This window comes from Bos grunniens, chromosome 26, assembly GCF_055505025.1.
Source record: "Bos grunniens cultivar Pamir isolate PY7600 chromosome 26, Bosgru_T2T1.0, whole genome shotgun sequence".
NCBI lineage: Eukaryota > Metazoa > Chordata > Mammalia > Artiodactyla > Bovidae > Bos > Bos grunniens.
Window position 1 is genome coordinate 10313950 of NC_141190.1, and position 26172 is coordinate 10340121.

At 38.7% G+C, this 26172-nt stretch overlaps 1 protein-coding gene across 29 annotated transcripts in view; it reads right to left on the reverse strand.

Annotated features, from left to right (window-relative positions):
• The window catches only part of RNLS (renalase, FAD dependent amine oxidase), a 302134-nt gene that overhangs the window by 78679 nt on the left and 197283 nt on the right, over positions 1-26172 (reverse strand). For 18 of the 29 annotated variants that reach the window (XR_015155835.1, XR_015155839.1, XR_015155840.1 and 15 more), the window contains one exon: positions 9892-10065. Coding sequence is in view for 21 of the 29 variants with exons in the window: in XM_086379249.1 (XP_086235375.1) it covers positions 9892-10065 (174 nt within the window). In the remaining 8 variants the exon portion in view is untranslated. Of the gene's footprint in view, positions 1-200; positions 324-7136; positions 8166-9891; positions 10066-26172 lie in introns of those variants that run through there. The other 11 variants (XR_015155834.1, XR_015155837.1, XR_015155838.1 and 8 more) reach the window with 2 other exon arrangements.

Here is a 26172-nt window from a genome sequence, read left to right on the forward strand (position 1 = left end):
CCCTTTTCCTTTTTGTTCTACTTAGAAAGTGTTACCTATCTGGACTGCATTTTCTGAAAGTTTAAGGACAAATAACTCCATAGTGTTTCAAATGCAAAAGCAGACATTTCATGTGTCAACTGTATGGCTATTGCTTAGTTAGGATAATCATGACCTCTCCTCTTAAGTTAACACAGGAAAGTACCGAAAGTGTTACTCACTCAGCTGTGTCCGACTCTTCCAGGCTCCTCTGTCCATGGAATTCTCCAGGCAAGAATGCTGGAGCGGGTAGCCATTCCCTTCTCCAGGAGATCTTCCTGGCCCAGGGATCAAACCCAGGTCTCCTGCATTGCAGGCAGATTCTTTACTGTCTGAGCCACCAAGGAAGCCCAAGTGAACATAAGGTGACTGGGTTTATGACCCCAAGCCTACCTCAATTATTTACAGAACGTTGTATTATGCTCTTATCTTTTATAGAGTTGATATAACAAACAGCTATATGGAATAATCTTTCTATATCTTTTGTAAAAGAGCCTTTAAATGCATTATATTACTGTTTGTTACTCAAAGATCCTAACAATACAACTCTTGCATGTACAAATTCCATGCAATGAAAAAGTTGTTCACTTATTTTTTGGCTGAGTCGGATTGTTTCCTTTAATGAGATATGGAATGCCATGTAGTTATGGTCATTGGACATCACATTTCTAGAGTTGCAAACTATTAATTTCTTCGTGGTCATTAACATGCTTTTAGATGGTGAAAAGAGAAGGATGCTAAAATTCTGACCAATTATTTGAGGGTGAGTCAAATATTTTATTTATTTAAGCTACCCCAACTCCTATCTGTCTTGGTAACATAGGGTTTCATTCACTTAAGTTAGGCTTTTATGTTTATGCCTTTTGCTTTGGAGAATATGATATCTAAATTAGAGATTAGAATTATTAATTATAATATTAGGTACATAGGAATGGACATTATTTGCTAAACGCTATATGAAGCTCTTAATATGTTTGAGCCATCTTCAACATTTTAGGGTTGGTATTATTTTCCTCATTCTATTGATAAGTGAGCAGACAGTTTAAGTAATTTGTCCAAGGTCATACAGCTAGTAAGTGGTAGAACTGAGTTTAATATAGGAAGTTTGACTCCTGGCCAATTTGACTCCAAATATAAGATGCTGGGAAGGACTCAGAGATCTTCTTAGGGATATAAAACTATATATATAGTTTTGAGTTATATATAGCTTAGGAGCTCTGTTCCAAAGCTCCTAAATCCTTTGGAATTTCCTGGCTGACAGAAGTGTCTTTGTTCTAATGAAGCAACTCTTGGTGGGCTCCTGGTTGGCTTCAGGATGGGGGTTGGTCAGCAGAAAGACCAAGCCATGATTATAAGCCTAGAACTTTCAGCCCCACTCCTTATCCTCCAGGAAGGGAGAGGAGCTATATTTGAGTTCATGATCGATCGTGCCTGTGTGTTGAAGCCTCCATAAAACTCTCAATAGTATGTGGTTCAGAGGGCTTCTGGTGAACACATCATTCCTGGAGGAGTACATCCCAACTCCTCAGGGAGATACAGTCCTGTACATAGGACCTTCCTGATCCTCCCTTGTGTACCTCTTTATCTGGTGTGTGCTATACTATATTTTTTTTGTGTGTGTGTGTGTGTATGTGCTCAGTCACTTCAGTCACATCCAAATCTTTGTGACTGGACTGTAGCCTGCCAGGCTACAGTTCATGGGGTTCTCCAGGAAAGAATACTGGAGTGGGTTGCCATACCTTCCTCTAGGGGAATCTTCCTGACCCAGGGATTAAACCCATGTCTCTTATGTCTCCTGCATTGGCAGTTGGGTTCTTTACCACTAGTGCCACCAGGGAAGCCCATCTTATCCTTTATTATACCATAAACCGGTACGTATAAGTAAGTATTTCCCCAAGTTCTGTGACCCATACTAGCAACTTATCAAATGCAAGGAGGGGTCATGGGAACACAGGTCAACAGCTTGAAATGTGTGATCTGAAGTGATATCTGAAGTGGAGGTGGCCTTGTGGGATTGAATCCTTTGCCTGTGGGCTCTGCTGCTAACTCCTTAAGGACAGTGTCAGAACTGAATTGACTTGTAGGGCATCAAGTAGGAGTCGCAGAATTGCTTGAGGTGTGGAAAACCCACACATCTGGTGTCAGAAGTGTTGTGAGTGTGATAGTAGAGTGAAAGTAAAGGAGAAACACACAGGGAGTGTGTTTTCTACACAGGATGTAAATGTATGTCACTTATCCCACGGCTCCATATGCCCTCTGCATGACACACATTGCCAGTTGTTGGTAAAGTCATTTTCTACTGAGTCCAGAGCCAACCATGGAATTGCTCTTAGTTTCTGCCCCAGGTAATGACTGTCTGTTGAATGAATGGAACTTGTGTTGAAATCTATTTGTCATCTATGTAGGTCTAATGAAGCTCTTTCACAGAAAGATTTATCTTAAGTGCTGTAGCAGAAACTTGCTAGATGTTCATCAACCTGCTTTTTTACTCTTCCTACATACGTGGGTAGACTACAATTCCAGCTTCCCTTCCAAACAGGTGTGGCCATGTAACTGTTCTAACCAACAGAATGTAAGCCCTCCTGATGTGTGCTAAAAGCACCCTGCATGCTCTCCTCTGTTCTTTTTCTTAACCACTGATTTGATTTCTATGAGCACAGTAACTCTGTAAGCCACCTGATGAAGTTGGCAGAGTCAAAAGATGGAAGGAGTCTGGGTCTCTGAATAACCTCTCTGATGAAAGCTACCCATTAATCATAAACATCTGTTTGGGTCTTATGGGAATAAGAATCAAACTTCTGTTATGCTTAGACTACTCAACTTTTTGTGTGTTTGTTACAAAAATTAATGCTACAAAACAAAGGTCATACAAGATAACATCATTATCATGTTTCAGAGCCAGAATTTGAATCTGAGTCTTCAAATTCTTCCCACAATGATAATCTTACTGATAATTTAAAAAATTATCCATGTTAATGATAATTGTTTGTTGTTAAGTTGTTAAGTCATGTCCAACTCTTTTGTGACCTCATGGACTGTAGCCTGCCAGGCTCCTCTGACCATGGGTTTCTTCAGGAAAGAATACTGCAGTCGGTTGCCATTTCTGTCTGCAGAGGATCTTCCCAATGGATTGAACCTGAGTTGCCTGCATTGGTAGGCAGGTTTTTTTTACCACTGAGCCACCAGGGAAGCCATTAATGATAATTAATATTACCTTATTTCAGACTGTATTTCAACTTAAATTGTCTCCAGTTACAAACCCACCAAGTTTTGAGTTTATCTGCAACAAGTCTTCTTCTACCTCTAAAAGACTCAGTGTCTTCCCACTGACGACTTCAGTGACTTACACATCCTCTCATCTGGCCTACGGTTCCTGCCCAGGCATGAAGTAAAAACGGTGACATCAAGTCAGATGACTTCAAGATACCTAACCATGGAATATTTTATTTAGGCACCAAACCTGCAAATATCCCACAGAAATTGTTCCCCAGCACACACTTGGGAAAGTCTGACTTGATGCCACCATTTATGCTTTGTAAGGTGAGAAGGTATCTTTTCTACAGGAATGTCTTTTAATAGGATAAGAGGTACTGAGATTCTCTAAAATAGGGGTCAAGTCAGTAGCATTTTGAACACTTGATGACAGAGTCCCCTCCTAAAGAGCGTATCAAGGACCTGATGTTCCATTGAACATATTTTGGAAAGCACAATCCTAAGTATATTGAGTCATACTCGTAATCATCGGGATGGGTCTAATACTTGGAATTTAGCTCCTCTTTTCCCAAGGAGACTTTTGTTTCTGGTTCGTGTACTGTCTATTCTTGACACTTGACAAACGATTATTCCTTGACCTTTGTCAGGTTTGGGCTGCCAACCCTTTACCCTCTGGCTCTCTTCAAGCTTGACAGCAGATTGGATTTTGTGAACTCAACTCTGCCACCCTTCGTCTATTTTGTTGCTTCCCTACCTGACAGAATACAAATGTTCCCCTTCTTTTGTTAAGTATGTGTATTTATAGTATGAATTTTTGGTTCAATCAAACACCCCCAAATAAAGGATGGAGTTGGGTAGTGTTAGTAACTAAAGAGACAATTCTTACTGGTCTACTTAAATACCAGCATAAATAAAACTGAGTGGAGTTACTTTATATGGACATTCATATTATGTGAATTCAAATAGATAAACTTAGCACCCTGGCCCCAGAGAGTGAGAAAAAATTGTTTACATTTATTTATTTATTTTTGGCTATGCCGGGTCATCACCGCTACAGGGGTTTTCCTCTAGTTGTGATGAGCGGGGCCTGCTGTCTAGTTGTAGTGTGTGGGCTTCTCATTTTGGTGGCCTCTCCTGTTGCAAAGCACAGGCTCTAGGCATGTGAGCTTCAGGAGCTGTGTCTTACAGGCTCTAAAGCACAGGCTCAGTAGTTGTGGCCATGGACTTACTTGCGTGTGGGATCCTCCTTGACCAAGGATCAAACCCTTGTCTCCTGCTAACAGGGGGCCTCCTATACTTTAACATTTACATAATCCAAAATTAATTTTTCATAAAACTGACAAAGGAAGGAAGGTATTTCTTTGCTGTCTGAAGTGGTATCACCATGGTGCACCATGTAGCAATAACATGGTTCCCAAATACCTGACCCTCAAGCTTTAAAACTGTGTGATTGTTTACATATTTAAAAAAGTGTTTTTTTTTTTTTTTTTTTGGTATTTCTATGGTTTCAAAGGGCTTCCCAGATGGCACTAGTGGTAAAGAATCTGCCTGCCAATGCAGGAGATGCCAGAACTTGGGTTTGATTCCTGGGTCAGGAAGATCCCCTGGAGGAGGAAATGGCAACCCTCTCCAGTATTCTTGCCTGGAAAATTCCATGGACAGAGGAGCCTGGAGGGCTACAGTCCATGGCATTGCAAAGAGTTGAACATAACTGAGAATGTGTGTGTGTATATATACACGATTTCAAAAGCTGCCCATCTTGTGAGAATTTATTAATATTCTTATGTTGTACTCTTTCAAGTTTGCATAACTCTGATTTTATAAACTGGCTACTGCATTGTAGTGGTGGGTACTTTCACTTACCATCTTACTCCATTTGCATAGCAATTTACTCTGTTAGGCCGTATGACTTTTATTTCTTTCTTTCCTGTGCACCTTTCATAGTAGAAAATATCACTCTGGTCTACAAATGTAAACTCACAATTTCATCTGGCCTCACTCAAATAAACTGAAATCTATTGAATGTTACCAAAATGGCTATACTGAATTTACTGAACATTAAGTCACTCTTCAAAATATCATGTAGTTTTGAGGTATTTTCAAGATAATTTTGAATATACATGATTCTTATCTTTATGTGTCAACTTCACAACCTTATCTCCCACATGAGACATGAATCTACTTGAAGAGAATGGAAATTATTTGTTGCCAACCCAGCATCACTATTTTCTTCTTTCTTCCCCACAAACTCATATCTTATTCAGGTATCTACTCTTATGTGGGGTGTTTCCCAGGCGGCTTAACAGTAAAGAATCTGCCTGTCAATTCAGGAGACTCAGGAGACGTGGATTCAATCCCTGGGTGGAGAAGATCCCCTGGAGGATGAAAAGTAAAGGGCAAGCCATTACAGTATTCCTGCCTGGAAAATCCCATGGACAGAGGAGCCCGGTGGGCTAGAGTCCATGGGGTTGCGAAGAGTTGGACATGACTGAGCGACTAAGCACACATGCATGCACTCACATGACTAAAGGGAAGATGATCCTAATACTAGTTCCAGGAGTAGATCTTGATTTGTCTGTAGGATTGTAATGGTAATCCCACCCCCGCTCGGCAGTGATTGGTTTCAGACTTGTGAGTAACCCACGATGGCCTGTAACACAATTATGACCTATAGTACAAGATAGTCAGTTGAGGGGTTTCTGGAAAGATTTCCTTGATCTCAGAAAAGGACAGAGACAGTAACAGTTCTTATTCCTCCTAAGCATGTTGCTGGGTCTGGATGTGACTCCAACAATTATTGCCATCTTGCTACCACTCCTCTGAGGATCTCAACATTAAGAATGGAAGAGAGTGTTTCTCTGATAATGAGTGATGTTGAGCATCTTTTCATGTGTTTGTTAGCCATCTGTTTTTCTTCTTTGGAGAAATGTCTGTTTGGTTCTTTGGCCCATTTTTTGATTGGGTCATTTATTTTTCTGGAATTGAGCTGCAGGAGTTGCTTGTATATTTTTGAGATTAATTCTTTGTCCATTGCTTCGTTTGCTATTATTTTCTCCCATTCTGAAGGCTGTCTTTTCACTTTGCGTATAGTTTCCTTCATTGTGCAAAAGCTTTTAAGTTTAATTAGGTCACATTTGTTTATTTTTGCTTTTATTTCCATTACTTTGGGAGGTGAGTCATAGAGGATCCTGCTGTGATTTATGTTGGAGAGTGTTTTGCCTAAGTTTTCCTCTAGGAGTTTATAGTTTCTGGTCTTACGTTTAGATCTTTAATCCATTTTGAGTTTATTTTTGTGTATGGTGTTAGAAAGTGTTCTAGTTTCATTCTTTTACAAGTATTTGACCAGTTTTCCCAGCACCACTTGTTAAAGAGATTGTCTTTTCTCCATTGTATATTCTCGCCTCCTTTGTCAAAGATAAGGTGTCCATAGGTGCATAGATTTATCTCTGGGCTTTCTATTTTGTTCCATTGATCTATATTTCTGTCTTTGTGCCAGTACCATACTGTCTTGATGACTGTAGCTTTGCAGTATAGCCTGAAGTCAGGCAGGTTGATTCCTCCAGTTCCATTCTTCTTTCTCAAGATTGCTTTGGCTATTTGAGGTTTGAGGTTCCATCTCATGCCGATAAGAATGGCTGCTATCCAAAAATCTACAAACAATAAATGCTGGAGAGGGTGTGGAGAAAAGGGAATCCTCTTACACTATTGGTAGGAATGCAAACTAGTACAGCCACTATGGAGAACAGTGTGGAGATTTCTTAAAAAACTGGAAACAGCCACTATGGAGAACAGTGTGGAGATTCCTTAAAAAACTGGAAATAGAACTGCCTTATTATCCAGCAATCCCACTGCTGGGCATACACACTGAGGAAACCAGAAGGGAAAGAGACACGCGTACCCCAATGTTCATCGCAGCACTGTTTATAATAGCCAGGACATGGAAGCAACCTAGATGTCCATCAGCAGATGAATGGATAAGAAAGCTGTGGTACATATACACAATGGAGTATTACTCAGCCATTAAAAAGAAAACATTTGAATCAGTTCTAATGAGGTGGATGAAACTGGAGCCTATTATTATACACAGTGAAGTAAGCCAGAAAGAAAAACATCAATACAGTATCAGATCAGATCAGATCAGATTAGTCGCTCGGTCATGTCTGACTCTTTGCGACCCCATGAATCACAGCACACCAGGCCTCCCTGTCCATCACCAACTCCTGGAGTTCACTCAACTCTTGTCCATCGAGTCAGTGATGCCATCCAGCCATCTCATCCTCTGTCATCCCCTTCTTCTCTTGCCCCCAATCCCTCCCAGCATCAGAGTCTTTCCCATTGAGTCAACTCTTCGCAGGAGGTGGTCAAAGTACTGGAGTTTCAGCTTTAGCATCATTCCTTCCAAAGAAATCCCAGGGCTGATCTCCTTCAGAATGGTCTGGTTGGATCTCTTGCAGTCCAGGGAACTCTCAAGAGTCTTCTCCAACACCACAGTTCAAAAGCATCAATTCTTCAGCGCTCAGCCTTCTTCACAGTCCAACTCTCACATCCATACATGACCACAGGAAAAACTATAGCCTTGACTAGACAGACCTTTGTTGGTAAAGTAATGTCTCTCTTTTGAATATGCTATCTAGGTTGGTCATAACTTTCCTTCTAAGGAGTAAGCGTCTTTTAATTTCATGGCTGCAGTCACCATCTGCAGTGATTTTGGAGCCCAGAAAAATAAAGTCTGACACTGTTTCCACTGTTTCCCCATCTATTTCCCATGAAGTGATGGGACCAGATGCCATGATCTTCATTTTCTGAATGTTGAGCTTTAAGCCAACTTTTTCACTCTCCACTTTCACCTTCATCAAGAGGCTTTTGAGTTCCTCTTCACTTTCTGCTGTAAGGGTAGTGTCATCTGCATATCTGAGGTTATGGTAACGATAACCCTATATGCAAGACAGCAAAACAGACACAGATGTATAGAACAGTCTTTTGGACTCTGTGGGAGAGGGTGAGGGTGGGATGATCTGAAAGAATAGCATTGAAACGTGTATATTATCATATGTGAAACAGATTGCCAGTCCAGGTTTGATGCATGAGACAGGGTGCTCAGGGCTGGTGCACTGGGATGACCCAGAGGGATGGGACGGGGAGGGTGGTGGGAGGGGGGTTCAGGATGGGGAACACATGTACACTCATGGCTGAATCATGTCAATGTATGGCAAAACCACTACTATATTGTACAGTAACTAGCCTCCAGTTAAAATAAATAAATAAATAAAAAGAAAAAACTCTTAGAAAAAAAAGAATGGAAGAGAGCAGAGATGGATAAATCCTAGGTCCTTGAAGATACTGCTCTTTTATTGACTCAATCAGTCACGAAGTCTCCCTAGCTTCTTCCTTCTAATGTATCAGTTAGATTGGGCTGCCATAGACTGGATGGCTTAAACAACAGACATTTACTTCTTTCAGTTCTCGCAAAGGGAAGTTCAAGCTCAAGGTGCTGGTTGATTTGGTTTCTGGTTGAGGACTCTCTTTCTGGCTCACAGACAGAAGGTTTGACATACAACATGAGAAGATAAGGGCTATTTTCCTGTTCTCAGAACAAAGCAGTTGTCGAGTTAAAAATGGTTAATCCATGGCTGTTACAGGGCATTTCATGAACTGCTGATTGTACATATATGCGATATCATGTTAACATAAACAGGCCAGCCCTTAGGGAGTTTTAAGTTATAAAAGAAACATTTTTCTAAGATCATGTGCTCTGATATAAAAACCATACTCCAGCCCAGTTCTGTCATAAAGTTCTGGCAAGCCAAGAGATGTTAGTTTTGGTGATTTTATCAGCAAAACTTTTAACTAATGCTTGATGAAACCATCACTGCACCATAAAACACCATAACAAATTCCAGTGATGATTCTTTTTAAGAATTTAGTCATTATAGACCATTACGATTTCTTCCACAAAAAGTAGTATCGTAGTGATCACTACAATTCTACAAATAAGAATATGCTTTTACCTTTATGACCAAAAGGAATGTTAAGTTTATTCTTGCAATTCAAATCTAATTTTACTATCTTCAACAAAAACGGTTGAGTGTAGATTTTATCCTATCCTACTAAAGCTCATATGAAACCTTTTACCTATTATTTTAGTTACATTGTATACAAAGTAATTTTATGTAGTCTTCTAGATGAACATTAAATAAATAAAATTATATCGAAGTGAAGGATTTTCATAATATAGTAAAATTCACTTTTTATAACTAGCCTGGGAAGCGGAAAGAGCAGCACTCATCAAATTTTAAAAACAAAACCAAATAAACAAAAAACAAACTCCATCAAGGAACAAATGATGAGAGATCCATTTGCATATAGATGGATCCATATTAAAGCAATAGAAACTTGGGCCATTTTGAAACCTTAAACCTTCTGACACTATTTTCATAAACTCAAGTAATACAAACCATGTGGTGAATGATTTTCTGAAAAACTTTGCTGGTTTCACTGTGTATTTTATTATTGGCCAAATGTGACATTAAATTTTATCCCCCGTGGCTTGGAGTTAAATGCTTGCTCTGTTCAGAATGGCAACACTCAATTAAACAGCATTTTTCATGATCTACACCCACCATTGTTACTGTATTTAAGGGAAATAATGGGGGTACTGACCTATATTGCGTTTCTTATTATCAATGGAGATGAAGCGAATGCAGGGATTACTGGTGATGTACCGCCCAGCCCAAGGGACATCAATCTTCGTGCCAGCTTCATAAAAGAGGCCCAGAGCGTAGCGGGAGGAGTAGCTCACAGACTCCAGTTGCTGCCTTTGGCATTCACTAATTACTGTGGAAGAAAAAGTACAGGGCATCAGACTTGAAAATATCATCTTTCCTTTCAGTACATCAAATACCACACTCCTTTAAACCAGTTCCAACTGTTTTTACTGACTCCATCTCACTTACGACGAATTTTGAAAGGTAATGTAAAATAGCATCAGCTCTTATTTCTTCGCAGAATGATTACTGTCCTTGGCACACTCGTTCTCATCACACTGAAGGTCCAAACTCTTTAGACTGGCATTTAAAATGTCTCTGAGTCTGACACTAAGTTGTTTTTCTAGCTTTGTATCCTAGTAATTATCCTGGGACTGGCTGGCAACATTGCAACATGATAGATCCCATACACGGAGCACTCACTGTGGGTCAGGGTCTTTGCCAAACATGTAACACGAGGATTTCACTCTATCCAGCAACCACCATACAAGGTAGGTATTATTCCCATGTTATAGGAGGAGACTAATGATTCATCTCATGATCTCTTAAGTTCTTCCATGTCATGCAGTCATTTGCTTATCATCTTTCTGCCGGTCGATTAGCATAGTTTCTGGAGCACAGGGACTATACCTTAGTCTTTTTTGTTACAGTCCTCTACCCTACTCATTTCAAAAATAGAAAGGATGAACGTATAGAGGGATAGAAAGGCAAACAAGACATGCAAAATTAGTTAAAATGTACTTTGCCAACAAAGGTCCATCTAGTCAAGGCTATGGTTTTTCCTGTGGTCATGTATGGATGTGAGAGTTGGACTGTGAAAAAGGCTGGGCACCAAAGAATTGATGCTTTTGAGCTGTGGTGTTGGAGAAGACTCTTGAGAGTCCCTTGGACTGCAAGGAGATCCAACCAGTCCATTCTGAAGGAGATCAGCCCTGGGATTTCTTGGGAAGGAATGATGCTAAAGCTGAAACTCCAGTACTTTGGCTACCTCATGTGAAGAGTTGATTCATTGGAAAAGACCCTGATGCTGGGAAGGATTGGGGGCAGGAGGAGAAGGGGACGACAGAGGATGAGATGGCTGGATGGCATCACTGACTCGATGGATGTGAGTCTGGGTCAACTCCGGGAGTTGGTGATGGACAGGGAGGCCTGGCGTACTGCGATTCATGGGGTTGCAAAGAGTCGGACATGACTGAGCGACTGATCTGATCTGATCTGAGGAGGTAAATAATCAGAAAATGGAAAAATACTGGGAAATGAATTAGGTAGGTTTGGGTTCAAAACCCAACTCTACCACTTAGTAGGTAGGTGACTCTGGTCAAGCTATTAATACTTATTCTAACTATAGTTCTCATCTATAAGTGGCAAAAATAGGGTGCATTAGTCTGTTGCGAGGATTACATGAATAATGCATATCACAATGCATGGCATATGTGTTCATTATTTTTTTCTATTACAGAGAGAAAAATATTTAGTAAAATGGGACAATGTTCTATCTTGGGATGAAAAAGGAAATATCACCCCCCCTTATGTTTTAATCTCCATCTTCAGTCTTCCTATCTTTAAGAGTCTCAGGGAGCTTCTTGTTTATATATTTGCATTATTAATTTGAGTTTCAGAGAAGGCCATAGCTCTATTCTGAAGGCATAAGGCAAGCCAGTTCAGAAATGGAACATATGAAAAATTCTCATTTAATTGGTGAAAAATATCCTAATGTAGTAGGCAAACCTCAAGGATTGTGATGCTCTTGCTGCTAAGTCATTTCAGTCATGTCTGACTCTTTGCAACCATAGCCCGCCAGGCTTCTCTGTCCATGGGATTCTCCAGGCAAAAATACTGGAGTGGATTGCCATGCCCTCTTCAAAGGAATCTTCCTAACCCAGGGATCGAACCTGTGTCTCTGGTGTTTTCCTGCACTCACAGGCCAGTTCTTTACCACTAGAGCTACCTGGGAAGACACCTGGGAAGGATGGGGATAACTTTAGCTAAACCTTAGAGAAGTGGCTTTTGGAGGAAGACAGAAGGTAAGAAGGGTATTCAATAAATTATTTAAGCACAGTAATAATCCTAAACATTATCACAGCATATTCTTGGCCACAAAACACATTTAGAACCAAGACTTCATTTAATCTTCACAAAATCCCTGCAAGATAGATGATTTTGCCATCCTAATTTTATATCTCTATGAAGCTGAGATTCAGAGAGGTTAAGTAACTTGCCCTAGGTTACACAGCTTCCAAGTTTGTGTGGCCAAGATGAAGCAAGAATTCCCGCACTGGAGTCATGCATATGTTCATCACGTCCACACTTCCCTTCTAGATCTGTTAAGTCTGAGCTTCAAGATGAACTTTAGCATTGCTTTCTCCTCTGACATTACCGGTTACTTTGCACTCAGAAGTAAAAGCCATCGTTCCCTTTAACCATCATTTTCTGTCTTAATGAAAGATTTAATTAATTGATAAATGAATGATCTTCTGACACTGGCCTTGTTACACTCGTATCCTGGGCTTCATTTTATTATTTAACCTACGTTTGGAGCTATGGGGCCTGATATTATGCTTACTGCTTTTCTTAATGAAAACACAGATCTTCAGAAATCATAAAATATTCTCACTAGGAAGAGAGAGGAGGAGATGAAGGAGACTCATACCAGCAGGTGAGCATATGCTATGCACGTGAGGGTTTATCATGGTTTCCCTTTTTTTTTTTTCAATTAAAAAAATAAACCAACAAAACTGTGAAATCAGCTATTTTAGCAACTGAAAGGGCTTAAAACTCTCCCTTTTTAAAAAAGAAACATATTTTTTTCTTTGTACAAAAACTGAAGGGTCAACTAGGTTGACAACCAAACTGGACCTTTTCCTCCCCTGCCACACACATTAGTACATTTAGCTAGTTTTTAGACAAGCTGCCAAGTAGCAAATCCCACTGGGTAGCCTTTTGAAAAGGTAATTGATATCTATATAGAAACAGAGATTAACCTTAGACACCCTTGTCTGCTCCAGGGGCTCTACAATTCATTCTGAGAACAGGGAGGCAAGACTTTTGACTGAAACAATCTCAATTTCTATACAGATTCACTTACAAATAATTGTATCTTCTGGGCCTGGAAAGTTTTTGATTGTTGCAGGATCTAACAGAGTGGTTTTATTTTGTTTGAAAATTTTTGTAATGCAAAATGCTGGAGGGAGCTGCCCTAGGTCCTAAATATATACATTTTGGCAAGGAAAAGAAATGAGTTTTTTACTATCATGTATTTAAAAGGGCCACAAAATCAAGGATCATGTGAAAGTGCTTGATTCCAATATAATAAAACTTTACCTGGATGTCACTCTCAATTCTAAACCACTAGAATTATATTACCTTTGTAATTATACACACACAAACACATGTGCATATACAGTGTGTGTATATATATATATAATTAATATAATTTATGGCTATCTAATGTAAATAAAGTGACTGTAAGTTGTATTGAAAGGGATAGTTTATAGTTTACGTTCATATTTCTGTCAGTTAGGAGAACTGTTCTTATTCCATTCTCCTCGTGCCAATGCCAGTGTGTACATGAGTACATGTGGGCTTGGAGGAGGGGAAGAACAGAAGAGGGAAGGAGAGAGAAACAGAGGACCTGAATGCTACTCCTGAATAAATTAAGTACATATTTCATTTCATTTTTTTTTTTTGTTTCTTAAATGCTATGCTTTTTCCAGTAGTCATGTACGGATGCCAGAGTTGAACCACAGAGAAGACCGAGCGCTGAAGAACTGATGCTGTCAAACTGTGGTGTTGGAGAAGACTTTTGAGAGTCCCTTGGACAGCAAGGAGATCAAACCAGTCAATCCTAAAGGAACTCAACCCTGAATATACATTGGAAGGATTGATGCTGAAGTTAAAGCTCCAATATTTTGGCCACCTGATGTGAAGAACTGACTCACTGGAAAAGATCCTGATGCAGGGCAAGACTGAAGGCAAAAGGAGAAGGGGGCGGCAGAGGATGAGATAGTTAGATGGCATACCAGCTCAATGGACATGAATCTGAGCAAACTCTGGGAGACAGTGGAGGACAGAGGAGCCTGCATTCTGCAGTCCATGGGGTCGCAAACAGTCAGACACAATTTAGCGATTGAGCAATGACAACACACTTTATCTATTCTACTACTGATGGACATTTGGATTGTTTGCAGTTTTGACAATTACAAATGTAACATAAAGAACATATGTATATGCTTCTCTTGTGTATCACTAGGGATTCCTTGATCATGGAGCAAAGTGGGATATATTCTACTCTTTTGGAATGATAGAGATCAATCTCTTCAAAACAAATCCTTGGGCCCAGGAGTCTTCCTAATGAAAGTATTTTATGATTTCTGAAGGCCTGTTTTTAAAAAAAAAAAAAAATAATGTATTCACCTGAATTTCTCCTTACTGAAGGCTGATGTCTTTTGTCACAACAATGAATATTTCAATAGTAATAGTAAAACAAATACCTTTTAGCATTTGTTTGATATTCATTATCGATACTGTAGTTAATGGTAAATGCTTTATTGATGGGAAATCTGTGCTCACAGCAGTAACTTCCTTCTAGAAGTTTTTTTGTTTATAGCCAATTATAGAGGATGGCTAATTTCCCAATTTGTTACCATATATGAAGAATTTCAGCTCAGGGACAGTTGAAGTTAGGAAGTCAGTTTTGTAGTATAATTATTTAAGCTCTCCATCAGTGGATACTGGCTATTCTTGATTTACTTATTATTGTTTTATCTTTTATGTTGAATTCCAAGAATGCCAAGAAGTTTTATGCACAAATTCATTCTTAATCTTTGACCATCTAATTCTGTAGGTACATGAAACCAATAGTATTTTAGCTGAATAGCTGGTTGTTCTTTACTCAAAGTGGTTGTAGAAATAGCGCTGAAAGATCCATTTTCCATATATAATTCTCCTAGCAGGCCAGTAGAGTCTAAACTTCTACCAATCATGGGTCATTCCTTTTGTGTAAAAGCATCACAGAAGCAGTCTCATTTCATTTCACCTGGAATAAACTGGACGTTCACGTGGATTCTATGGGTATTGAAGTCATCACGCCTGGAAGCACATTTTCAAAAATAGCTTTGGCAAGCAATAAATCTAAAGTTTACTGGGGACAGACTTCAGCAGTTGTATCTGTGTGAGATTTCCCCAGGGAAATATTTCTTCCATCCTGAGAGGTATCTCCGGAGTTAGAAAAATTTGGGTTTAAAATCTGGCTCTGACCCAGAATCTGTGTGACCTTGGTCAAATTGCTCAATCCCCCTAAGCATCTGCTTTCCTATAAAATGAGAATGAGAACAGTGCTGCCCTTAAAGGATTGTTAAGAAAATTAAATGAGATAATATCAAGTGCTTAGCATAATACCTAACATATAAGTGTACCGCAAAAACCCAGCACTGCAGTTCTTAAATTTATATACCTTTCGAGGTGTCTGTATATAAAGTATAACATACTTTAGAAAAAGTTTTTTGAAGCCTTTAGAGGCAATATCCTAAGTGTCAAGCACATCAAGATAATACTAAATCAAAGATATCTCTTTGGTAGGTAAAGTATACATACTGGGTACACTTCACTTTTCAGAGCAGATGGTAAGAAAACAAAACATTGCTTTGAAAAGTAAGATGTATTAAAGATTCTAAAACCATTTCAGATAATAGTTTTTGAAAAATTAAAATAAACCATGGACTTCTTTAGCTATCTAATCTAGAATGCTGTTTGAAGATTTATCTTTTGAAAGTAATGAAAACCCATATTTTGTATCATCATTATCCTAGTACACTGGCATTACATTTTCCTAATCCTATTCCTAGCCCAGGACTATATAAAAAAGGAAGGTGCCGAATAAATAGGCTTCCCTGTATTATCAAAAAGAAAAGTATCTTTATTAAAAATTTAAGATTAAGCTGGTTTCACACTCATGTTTAGGGAGAATGCTAATCATTATCTGAATACAAACTTTAACAGGTACATTCCACCTAGTTGCTACACATAGCTGTTTTCTGGGGGGGATGGAGGGAGTAATTCAGTTCAGTTCAACCACTCAGTCAAGTCCGACTCTTTGCAACCCCAATGACTGCAGCACGCCAGGCCTCCCTGTCCATCACCAACTCCTGGAGTTTACTCAAATACATGTTCATTGAGTCAGTGATGCCATCCAACCATCTGATTCTCTGTCGTCCCCTTCTCCTCCCACCTTCAATCACTCTCAGCATCAGGGTCTTTTCAAGTGAATCAGCTCTTCATATCAGGTGGCCAAAGTATTGGAGTTTCAGCTTCAGCATCAGTCCTTCCAAAGAATATTCAGGACTGATTTCCTTTAGGATGGACTGGTTGGATCTCCTTGCTGTCCAAGGGACTCTCAAGAGTCTTCTCCAACACCACAGTTCAAAAGTATCAATTTGTCGGTGCTTAGCTTTCTTTATAGTCCAATTCTCACATCCATAGATGACTACTAGAAAAACCATAGCTTTGACTAGATGGACCTTTGTTGGCAAAATAATGTCTCTGCTTTTTAATATGCTGTCGAGGTAGGTCATAACTTTTTTTCCAAGGAGCAAGCATCTTTTAGTTTCATGGCTGCAGTCATCATCTGCAGTGATTTTGGAGCCCCCCTAAATAAAGCCTGTCACTGTTTCCAAAGTTTCCCCATCTATTTGCCATGGAGTGATGGGACTGGATGCTATGATATTAGTTTTCTGAATGTTGAGTTTTAAGCCAACTTTTCACTCTCCTCTTTCACTTTCAACAAGAGGCTCCTTAGTTCTTCTTCGCTTTAGAACACATTAAAAATCAGAGGCATCTTAGGATAATTAAGTTCATATCTAGTAAGGGAAGTTTACCATGTTTCCCAAATTTTGTGGGACCCCCAAATCAATGCATTCCGTTCAGGCACTCAGTTGCGTCTGACTCTTTGTGACCCCATGGACTGCAGCACGCCAGGCTTCCCTGATCATCGCCAATTCCAGAAGCCTACTCAAACTCATGTCCATTGAGTCAGTGATGCCATCCAACCAACTCATCCTCTGTTGTCCCCTCTCCTGCCTTCAATCTTTCCCAGCATCAAGGTCTTTTCTAAGGAGTCAGTTCTTCACATCAGGTGGCCAAAGTATTGGAGCTTCAGTTTCAGCATCAGTCCTTCCAATGAGTATTCAGACTTGATTTCCTTTAGGATTGACTGGTTTGATCTCCTTGCTGTCCAAGGAGCTCCCAAGAGTTTCTCCAACACCACAGTTCAAAAACATCAGTTCTTCGGTGCTCAATTTTCTTCATCGTTCAACTCTCACATCCATAGAACTACTGGAAAAGCCATAGGTTTGACTAGACGGACCTTTGCCAGCAAAGTAATGCCTCTGCTTTTTAATATGCTGTCTAGGTTTGTCATAGCATTTCTTCCAAGAAGCAAGTGTCTTTTAATTTCAAAATCAATGCATTAAGTGGCATTAAAAAGGGAAGAAAAGATACTTCCTACTCCCAGCTCTCTAGATGAATCAGAAAGTGAAGGAAGTGTAGGAATTTAGGTGCTGACATTTGTTTCTCACCACGGGCATTCCAGAGCTGTGAGGTATTTGAGGGAATAGATACTCAATGATCCTCTGGGTCAATATTGCCTTAATGAAAACACTGGCACTTCTCACAGTTGTAAAGTTTCCTTCCTCTCATTTTGGTGGCCAGTTATATCACTGTAAATGTGTTTGTTTTTTTTAAAGTTCACAGAGTATTAGCATGTTAGAATATTATGCAAATTTAAAGAAGTCATAAACAACATTTATTGCTTTGGTTAAAAAAGATTCCTAGGACCCTGAGACATAAAGACATTGTAGTTTCTAAGATATAATAATACTTACTTGATCATGACTTCATCTTATTTTGTTCATGGTAAAAATAATAAACAGGGAATTATTTTAGGAGGAAGTTCTTAGGCCTCCTGGCACTCCAGCTATACCGGGGTCAGAATTCACGCTGAAATGTCTTTGCAGGTCTGTGAAGGCCCAAACTGCTAGTGCTGTTTCTAGCACTGGTGATGAATCAGGCTTCCTCCCCTGCCCTCAGTGATCCAAGAGGGATTTCTAATCCCTGCTGTCTCTCCATTTCTCTAACCATAAGGAACAATCTGTCAAGGGCAAAAAGCAATGTTTTCTCTCTGGTCTCTGTTTCTGCTTTCTTGCCACTGTATCCAAGTGCCCTGTGAAAAGGAGTACTCAGCTATACAGCTGTGGCTGTAGTTGGCTCTTCATAAAGTCTTGGACCTTCTCCCAATCACAGAAAGTCTCTGCTGTTTTATATATTCGCTATCCACTCTTCTCTTTATCTGGATGGAACATCTGTGAAACTAAAATGATAGTTGCTTATTTCTATGGCAATTCGTTCTATCCACAGGATTAGAAAAATAAGCATTTTTAAACATAGATGCTGTTTTCTGAAAGAATGTGGGATGATTTAACTCAAGTATTGTCTGCGGTAAGTCCACTGTGTGTCCAGCACGATGCCAGCCACCATAAAACACCCCTAAACAAAACACTGAACAGACTCTAAGATAGATTTTGGACTGAGACATTAAATAATTTGACCCTGGGTATTATCAATATTATCCTTGGGAAACTTCTTTTTGGATATCAGAATAGCAAACATATACAATAAGTCTGGAAACCACAATAATGAGGTTGGGAAATTCTTGCCTCATTTCCATGCATTCTAAATTTTTAGACTATTATGCCATCATTCTTATTGTAGGAAAAGTGCTGAGCTTCAAATGAGAAAGAATATAATAATAAAGCATTGTGTGTACTCATATAAAATGTCACAGAATATCATACATATTTTACAGCCACTCTTCCCAGCCTATCCATTTAATTACTTTATGGCCATGCCATTCGTGAGCAATATAGTCATTCTAAAATTCATAATAGTAAAAACTTTATTACATGTCACCTCATATTTTTATACAGATATATATATTTTTATATTTAGGACGAGAGTTAATTTAGGCTGAGGCAATGACTCAAAGAATTAATATTTTAACTCAAACTTCCATAGTTTTAGAAATCAGAAAGCAATGTTTACGAGGACCTGGAATCTGCAGTATTAAGGCAAAATGTCAGAGTCTGGTGGTGTAAGCTTTAGGACACTCAGAAATATGTTCATCTTGTACTTTGCAAACCCGCTAGCTTCTTTTCTGTTTGCATAATAACAACTCCCCACAATGCTTAGCTAAAGCCAAAGCAAATAAACTGGACTTGGGGAAAAAACTGTAAGTGGCACCAGACTTAATTTAATGGAAGCCTGCAGCATTTTACTTATTTTAAGTCATCATACTCCCACAACTAACAAAAACCTTAATTTGATGAAAAGCACAATTATTTAAAAGTTTCTTTTTAAAATTAATTTACTGGTAAAACATTGTTCCTTTTTGTTATCTTTGGTTTGTTCCCATTTTAAACTTAAGTTTTTGCTGCCAAGTTTCAGTCATTTCCCCCTATTTCTCATCTTACCTTTACATCACTGTGAATGTTTGACCTGAAACATCGGATAAAGGTTATCCTTAACTGAACACCTGCATTTCTGAGCCTCAGCAAAGAATTTTCTGTGTATAAATAAGTGCATATCAATATAATGTGATACACATATTTCTCCTTACTGAGCATCAGTTTCCTCATCTGTTAAGTAGTGGAATGACCTTAGCTTTAAAGGGGTGATATTAAGATTAGAAATTTTATATTCTAAATATAATAAAGTTTTAGAAGTTTTACATTTTGAATATTATAAAATTATGAACGAGCTTCCCTAGTGACTCAGTGGTAAAGAATCTGCCTATAGTGTAGGAGATGTGCAGGAGATGTGGGTTCTATCCCTGGGTTGGGAAGATTCCCCGGAGAAGGAAATCTACCCCAGTATTCTTGCCTGGAAAAATGTCATGAACAGAGGAGTCTGGCAGGCTACAGTCCATGGGGTCTCTAAAGTTCCAGACACAACTTATCAGTTCAGTTCAGTTGCTCAGTCTTCTCCGACTCTTTGCGACCCCATGAATCGCAGCACACCAGGCCTCCCTGTCCATCACCAACTCCCGGAGTTCACTGAGACTCACGTCCATCGAGTCAGTGATGCCATCCAGCCATCTCATCCTCTGTTGTCCCCTTCTCTTCCTGCCCCCAATCCCTCCCAGCATCAGAGTCTTTTCCAATGAGTCAACACTTCGCATGAGGTGGCCAAAGTATTGGAGTTTCAGCTTTAGCATCATTCCTTCCAAAGAAATCCCAGGGCTGATCTCCTTCAGAATGGACTGGTTGGATCTCCTTGCAGTCCAAGGGACTCTCAAGAGTCTTCTCCAACACCACAGTTCAAAAGCATCAATTCTTCGGCGTTCAGCTTTCTTGACAGTCCAACTCTCACATCCATACATGACCACTGGAAAAACCATAGCCTTGACTAGACGGACCTTTGTTGGCAAGATATAGGAGGTACAATTATTAAAAGGAGATTTAGAAGAGGAAACAAGGAAGGAAACAAAGAATTTTTCCGAGCTCATCTTTGGAAAAAAAACTTTGTTCTAAGAGACTTGGTAAAAGTACTACTCTATGTACTAATGCACTTAAATAAAAAAAACAACATAATACTTTAAATTTCACCAGAAATAGTAACCGATTTTACAAATCATTTCTTAAACTTAAGAAACTCTTTTATATAGGAAAATTCTCTTGAAGCAAAGTATTTGTGTAGCTTATTAAAATCACAAAATTAGCTACACGAGCTTCTTGCTCTCTTGAATATGATTTAAAAAATTCTTTAAAAAGTTCAAATACAAGGTAAGTAAGGTGTATTCTGCATGTTTCTCTCTCTCCCTCCCTCCCTTTCTCCTCCCACAGCTCTCTTCTCTTTCTCTCTCTCACACACACAGAAAGCATTTTTGCTATTCACTTGTAAACTCAAATCATTTAACTCCTGGTAGTTACAACAAAAGACAGCAAAAAAAGCAATTTTATGCTCAGTAGTGGGTGCTCTAATGTTCAAGAGTGAGTCAAATTAAGGACAGAGAATTTCTTTGGTTTTGTTTACATAAATGTGAAAATGTATAGTTATTAAGTGGAGTGTGCAAAATTAATTTTTCATATTCTAATAAAATGACCCATCTTTTTAAAATTTAATTTTTAATTAGGGGATAATTGCTTTACAATATTGTGCTGGCTTCTGCCATACAACAACATGAATCAGTCATTAGTATACATATGTCCTCTCCCTCCTGAACCTCCCCATCAATCCTCACCCCAGCCCACCTCTCCAGGTTGTCACAATTCCACATGTCGAGCTCCCTGTGTTATACAGCACTTTCCCATGGCTATCTCCTTTACATATAGCAATGTGTATGTTTCAATGCTACTCTCTCAATTTGTCTCACCCTCTCCTTCCCTCAGGCCACCCTTGTGGCTCAGCTGGTAAAGATTCCGCCTGCAATGCGGGAGACCTGGGTTTGATCCCTGGGTTGGGAAGATCCTCTGGAGAAGGGAAAGGTTACCCACTCTAGTATTCTGGCCTGGAGAATTCCACTGACTGTATGGTCCACGGGGTTACAAAGCGTGGGACATGACTACCACTGTGTCCCAAACCTGTTCTCTGCGTCTGCGTCTGTAGTCAGGCCCTGCAGACAGGTTCCTCAGTGCCGTCCTTCTATCTTCCATATATACACCTTAGTGCGCAGTACTTGTTTTTCTCTTTCTCACCTACTTCACTCTGTATAACGGGCTCTAGATTCATCCACCTCACTACAACCGACTCAAAACAGTCATTTTTTAATAACATTTTGAGTAAAGAAGAAATTTGTCCAAGACCAAGTTGTTTTTTAATCAGGCCAAAACATAATGGTAAATGTAGCCTAATTTTTTTTCTTATCTTCCCTTTTTATCCCCCCTTGCACTCTTTCTCCCAAAGAATGAATGAAACTGTGAAGAATTATCAGTCTGATGTGTGGTAAATGGTCTCCAGTTATCTGATTTGCATTTTCCTGATAACCAGTGTGGCAGATAGATTTTCCCTGAATGGGTGCAATGATATCCCTCATCAAACATTCTTTTGTTACATCCTTTCTATCAAGAGGTAGGGTCTATGTGACCTGTCTTTGAATTTGAGACAGCTTATGACTAATGCAGAACTGACACCATAAAATACAGTTTACGCCTGGTTCTCTTGGGAGGCTCAATCTTGGAACCCAGCCTCCATGTTATGCAGAATCCATTTGAGAGGTCCACAGGTGTCTGGCGGACGCTCCAGCCTACACCAGTGTCAACTTAGACATCGGAATGAAGGTGCCTCCAGGAGGTATCATCCCCCAGCTGTGGAGTCACCCACCAGCTTCTGAGTCCTTCTAGAAGAGATCTCAGACACTACAGAGCTAAGGCAAGCTGTTCCCACTGTAATCTGTCCAGATTTTTGACCTTCAGAGTTGCTAAGGTAGTACAATGGTTGTTTTTTAACTAAATTTTGGTGTGATTCGGTCACACTGCAATAAACAATCAGGGAGGTACATCATCTTTTCATGTTTATTGACAATTTGCATTACTTCTGTGAACTTTGCCTTTTGACTCCTGTGTTGTTTTTGTCTTCTTCATATATTCCACAGAAAAACATCTATTTCTGCTTTATTGATATGCCAAAGCCTTTGACTGTGTGTATCACAATAAACTGTGGAAAATTCTGAAAGAGATGGGAATACCAGACAACCTGATCTGCGTCTTGAGAAACCTATATGCAGGTCAGGAAGCAACAGTTAGAACTGGACATGGAAAAACAGACTGATTCCAAATAGGAAAAGGAGTACGTCAAGGCTATATATTGTCACCCTGCTTATTTAACTTCTATGCACAGTACAACATGAGAAACGCTGGGCTGGAAGAAGCACAAGCTGGAATCAACATTGCCAGGAGAAATATCAATAACCTCAGATATGCAGATAAAACCACCCTTATGGCAGAAAGTGAAGAGGAACTAAAAAGCCTCTTGATGAGAGTGAAAGAGGAGAGTGAAAAAATTGGCTTAAAGCTCAACATTCAGAAAACAAAGATCATGGCATCTGGTCCCATCACTTCACGGGAAATAGATGGGGAAACAATGGAAACAGTGTCAGACTTTATTTTTTGGGGCTCCAAAATCACTGCAGATGGTGACTGCAGCCATGAAATTAAAAAAACACTTACTTCTTGGAAGAAAAGTTATGACCAACCTAGATAGCATATTCAAAAGCAGAGACATTACTTAGCCAACAAAGGTCCATCTAGTCAAGGCTATGGTTTTTCTAGTAGTCATGTATGGATGTGAGAGTTGGACTGTGAAGAAAGCTGAGCACCGAAGAATTGATGCTTTTGAACTGTGGTGTTGGAGAAGACTCTTGAGAGTCCCTTGGACTGCAAGGAGATCCAACCAGTCCATTCTGAAGGAGATCAGCCCTGGGTGTTCTTTGGAAGGAATGATGCTAAAGCTGAAACTCCAGTACTTTGGCCCCCTCATGCGAAAAGCTGACTCATTGGAAAAGACTGTAATGCTGGGAGGGATTGGGGGCAGGAGGAAAAGGGGATGACAGAGGATGAGATGGTTGGATGGCATCACTGACTTGATGGACATGAGTTTGAGTGAACTCTGGGAGATCATGACGGACAGGGAGGCCTGGTGTGCTGTGATTCATGGGGTCGCAAAGAGTCGGACACAACTGAGTGAGTGACTGAACTGAACTGAACTGAACTGAATCCTACACTTGTTATAGATATTGTAAATGTATTCAATCAGTTGTTTCTAGGTGACAGAAAACTTTGTGTTTTATGTAGTCAAATTTTCCAAGTTTTTTCTTTTTTAGTCTTGAGATTTTGTATCTTCAAGGAAAGACTTTTCCAAATGAATATTATAAAAATAATCCTATAGTCTCCCAGTAATTTTACACCTTTATGTATGATTAACTCTTTTTTAAAACTGAAGTACAGTTGATTCACAATATTGTATTAGTTTCAGGTATACAACAAAGTGATTCAGTTATGTATGGATATATATATATTATTTTCCATTTAGGTTATTACAGGATATTGAATTATGACCAACTCTTTAATCCATCTTTAAATTATTATTTTATATCATATAAAGTAGGGGAAATTGAATTCCTTTGAAGCAGATAGTCAGTTGTCTTTATATTATTTATTTAAATAATTTTTCTCCACTAATTTAATATGCCTCTTTTATCATCTAAATTCTTAAATATATGTCAATTTCTGGACTCCATTCTGACCCACTGATCAATTTGAACATTTCTATAAAAATGTCATTTTATTTTAATTTCTATAGCTTTCTGATATGTTTTAATATCTGATAGAGCAAGCAACCTGGCCTCATTTATTCCCCATACTCCAAATTTCTTGGTTAACTTTAAACATTTCATCTTTCAGATGAATTTTAGAAACAACTTGTCAATTGTCTTATTAAGAAAATTGTTCTGATTAATGTGGGACTAAGTGACATATTTATTGTACTGAGTCCTTTTGAACATGAGTATGTTTCCTTATTCATCCAGGTCATTTTTTAGGGCCTTCAGTAAAGTTTTAGTGTTTTCTTCATCCACTCATATACAATTCTTATTTGATTTATTTCTAGTTAGTTTACTGTTTTTGTTATTCTTGAAGATAGAGGTTTTTTTAAAATAGTGTATTTTCTAATCAGTCATTTCTATAATAAAAATACTAAATTGTGTATGTGTGTATTTATACCTATATGTATCAAAATATATTTTATATTTCTTACATTTAGCTTTCTTTTCTGTTATTTACTACTTTATTAATTGTAATAGATTTTCAATTGATTCTCCTTGGATTATAAATGACCATCATGTCATCTACAAATAATGACAGGATTACTTCTTCCTTTCCAAAATGTATATCTTTAATTACTTTCTTTGCATGATTGCATTGGCTAGCATCTCCTTTACCAGTGCTTCTTAAACTTTAATGTGCATGAAAATCACTCAAGGATCCCACTAAAGTGCTGATTCTGATTTTAATAAGCTGCCAAGTCATGTAGACCACATTTTGAGTGATCAAGTTTTCCTCTATTCTGTTTAGTAGTAGTGATGATACAGGTCTCTGTGTCTTATTTATGACTTCACTAAGAATTCTAATTACGTATTTAGAAATTTATGTAGCCCCATTTATGTAGATAAGCAAATTTAAATATATTAAGGACCTTGCCCATGTGGCAAATGTCAAAGCAAGGCTCAGTCCAATATGAGCAAGTTCAAAGCCTTTGTCCTTAATATTTATTCTACACTAACTTTCTGTGATAAAAATTAGTATATGTCTAACAGAGCCTGTTTTAAAATGCAGATCATGTATCATCTACTGTTGAACATTTTGCATCAGAGTTTTTAACCTACTTTAACATTTAGTTACTTAGAACAGGGGTTGGTAAAAGATATCCCATGGCCCATATCTGACCCCTATCTGTTTTTGTATGGTCCTCCGTCTAAGAATGGTTTTCAGATTTTTAAATGATTGAAAAAATCAAAAGAAAAATGCTTTGTGACACATGAAAATATATGTATTAAATGTCAGTATCCATAAATAAAGGTTTACTGGAACAAGGCATGCTTGTTTGTTTACATATTGCTCATTGCTGCTTTCCTGCTAAAGCAGCAGAGTTAAGTGGAGTGGTTGTGACAGCTCATATGGGTTGCTCTCATCACTGTGGTGCTGCTGAGGTGCACTACAAACCACAATGATGCAGTTATGATCTGACTGTATTTCAAGTACCATGCTGTACTGTGACATCGCTTATTATTATTTTAAAATTACCACTGTATACTCATCATGTCCAAACAAGAAGAAAAAAGTAGACTTCAAATGGCAAGTACAGTAGTGTATGGATGATCTTGTTATCAAATTAACAGCAAATCATTGTGCTTATTGTGGAAAGATACTACAGCTTAAAAAAAAAAAATACAGTACACTTGGCCAATACTAAACTTAAATACTTATCACAGGTTATAGGAAAGCAATAGTCACAAAATCAAAAAAATTAACATGGAATATCTCATCACAGCAGAATTTTTACAAAAATGAAAAGTGAAAATGAGGCTTTAACTAAAGCAAGTTTCTGAGTGTCTCCTTTGTTTCCCAAGCAAGGA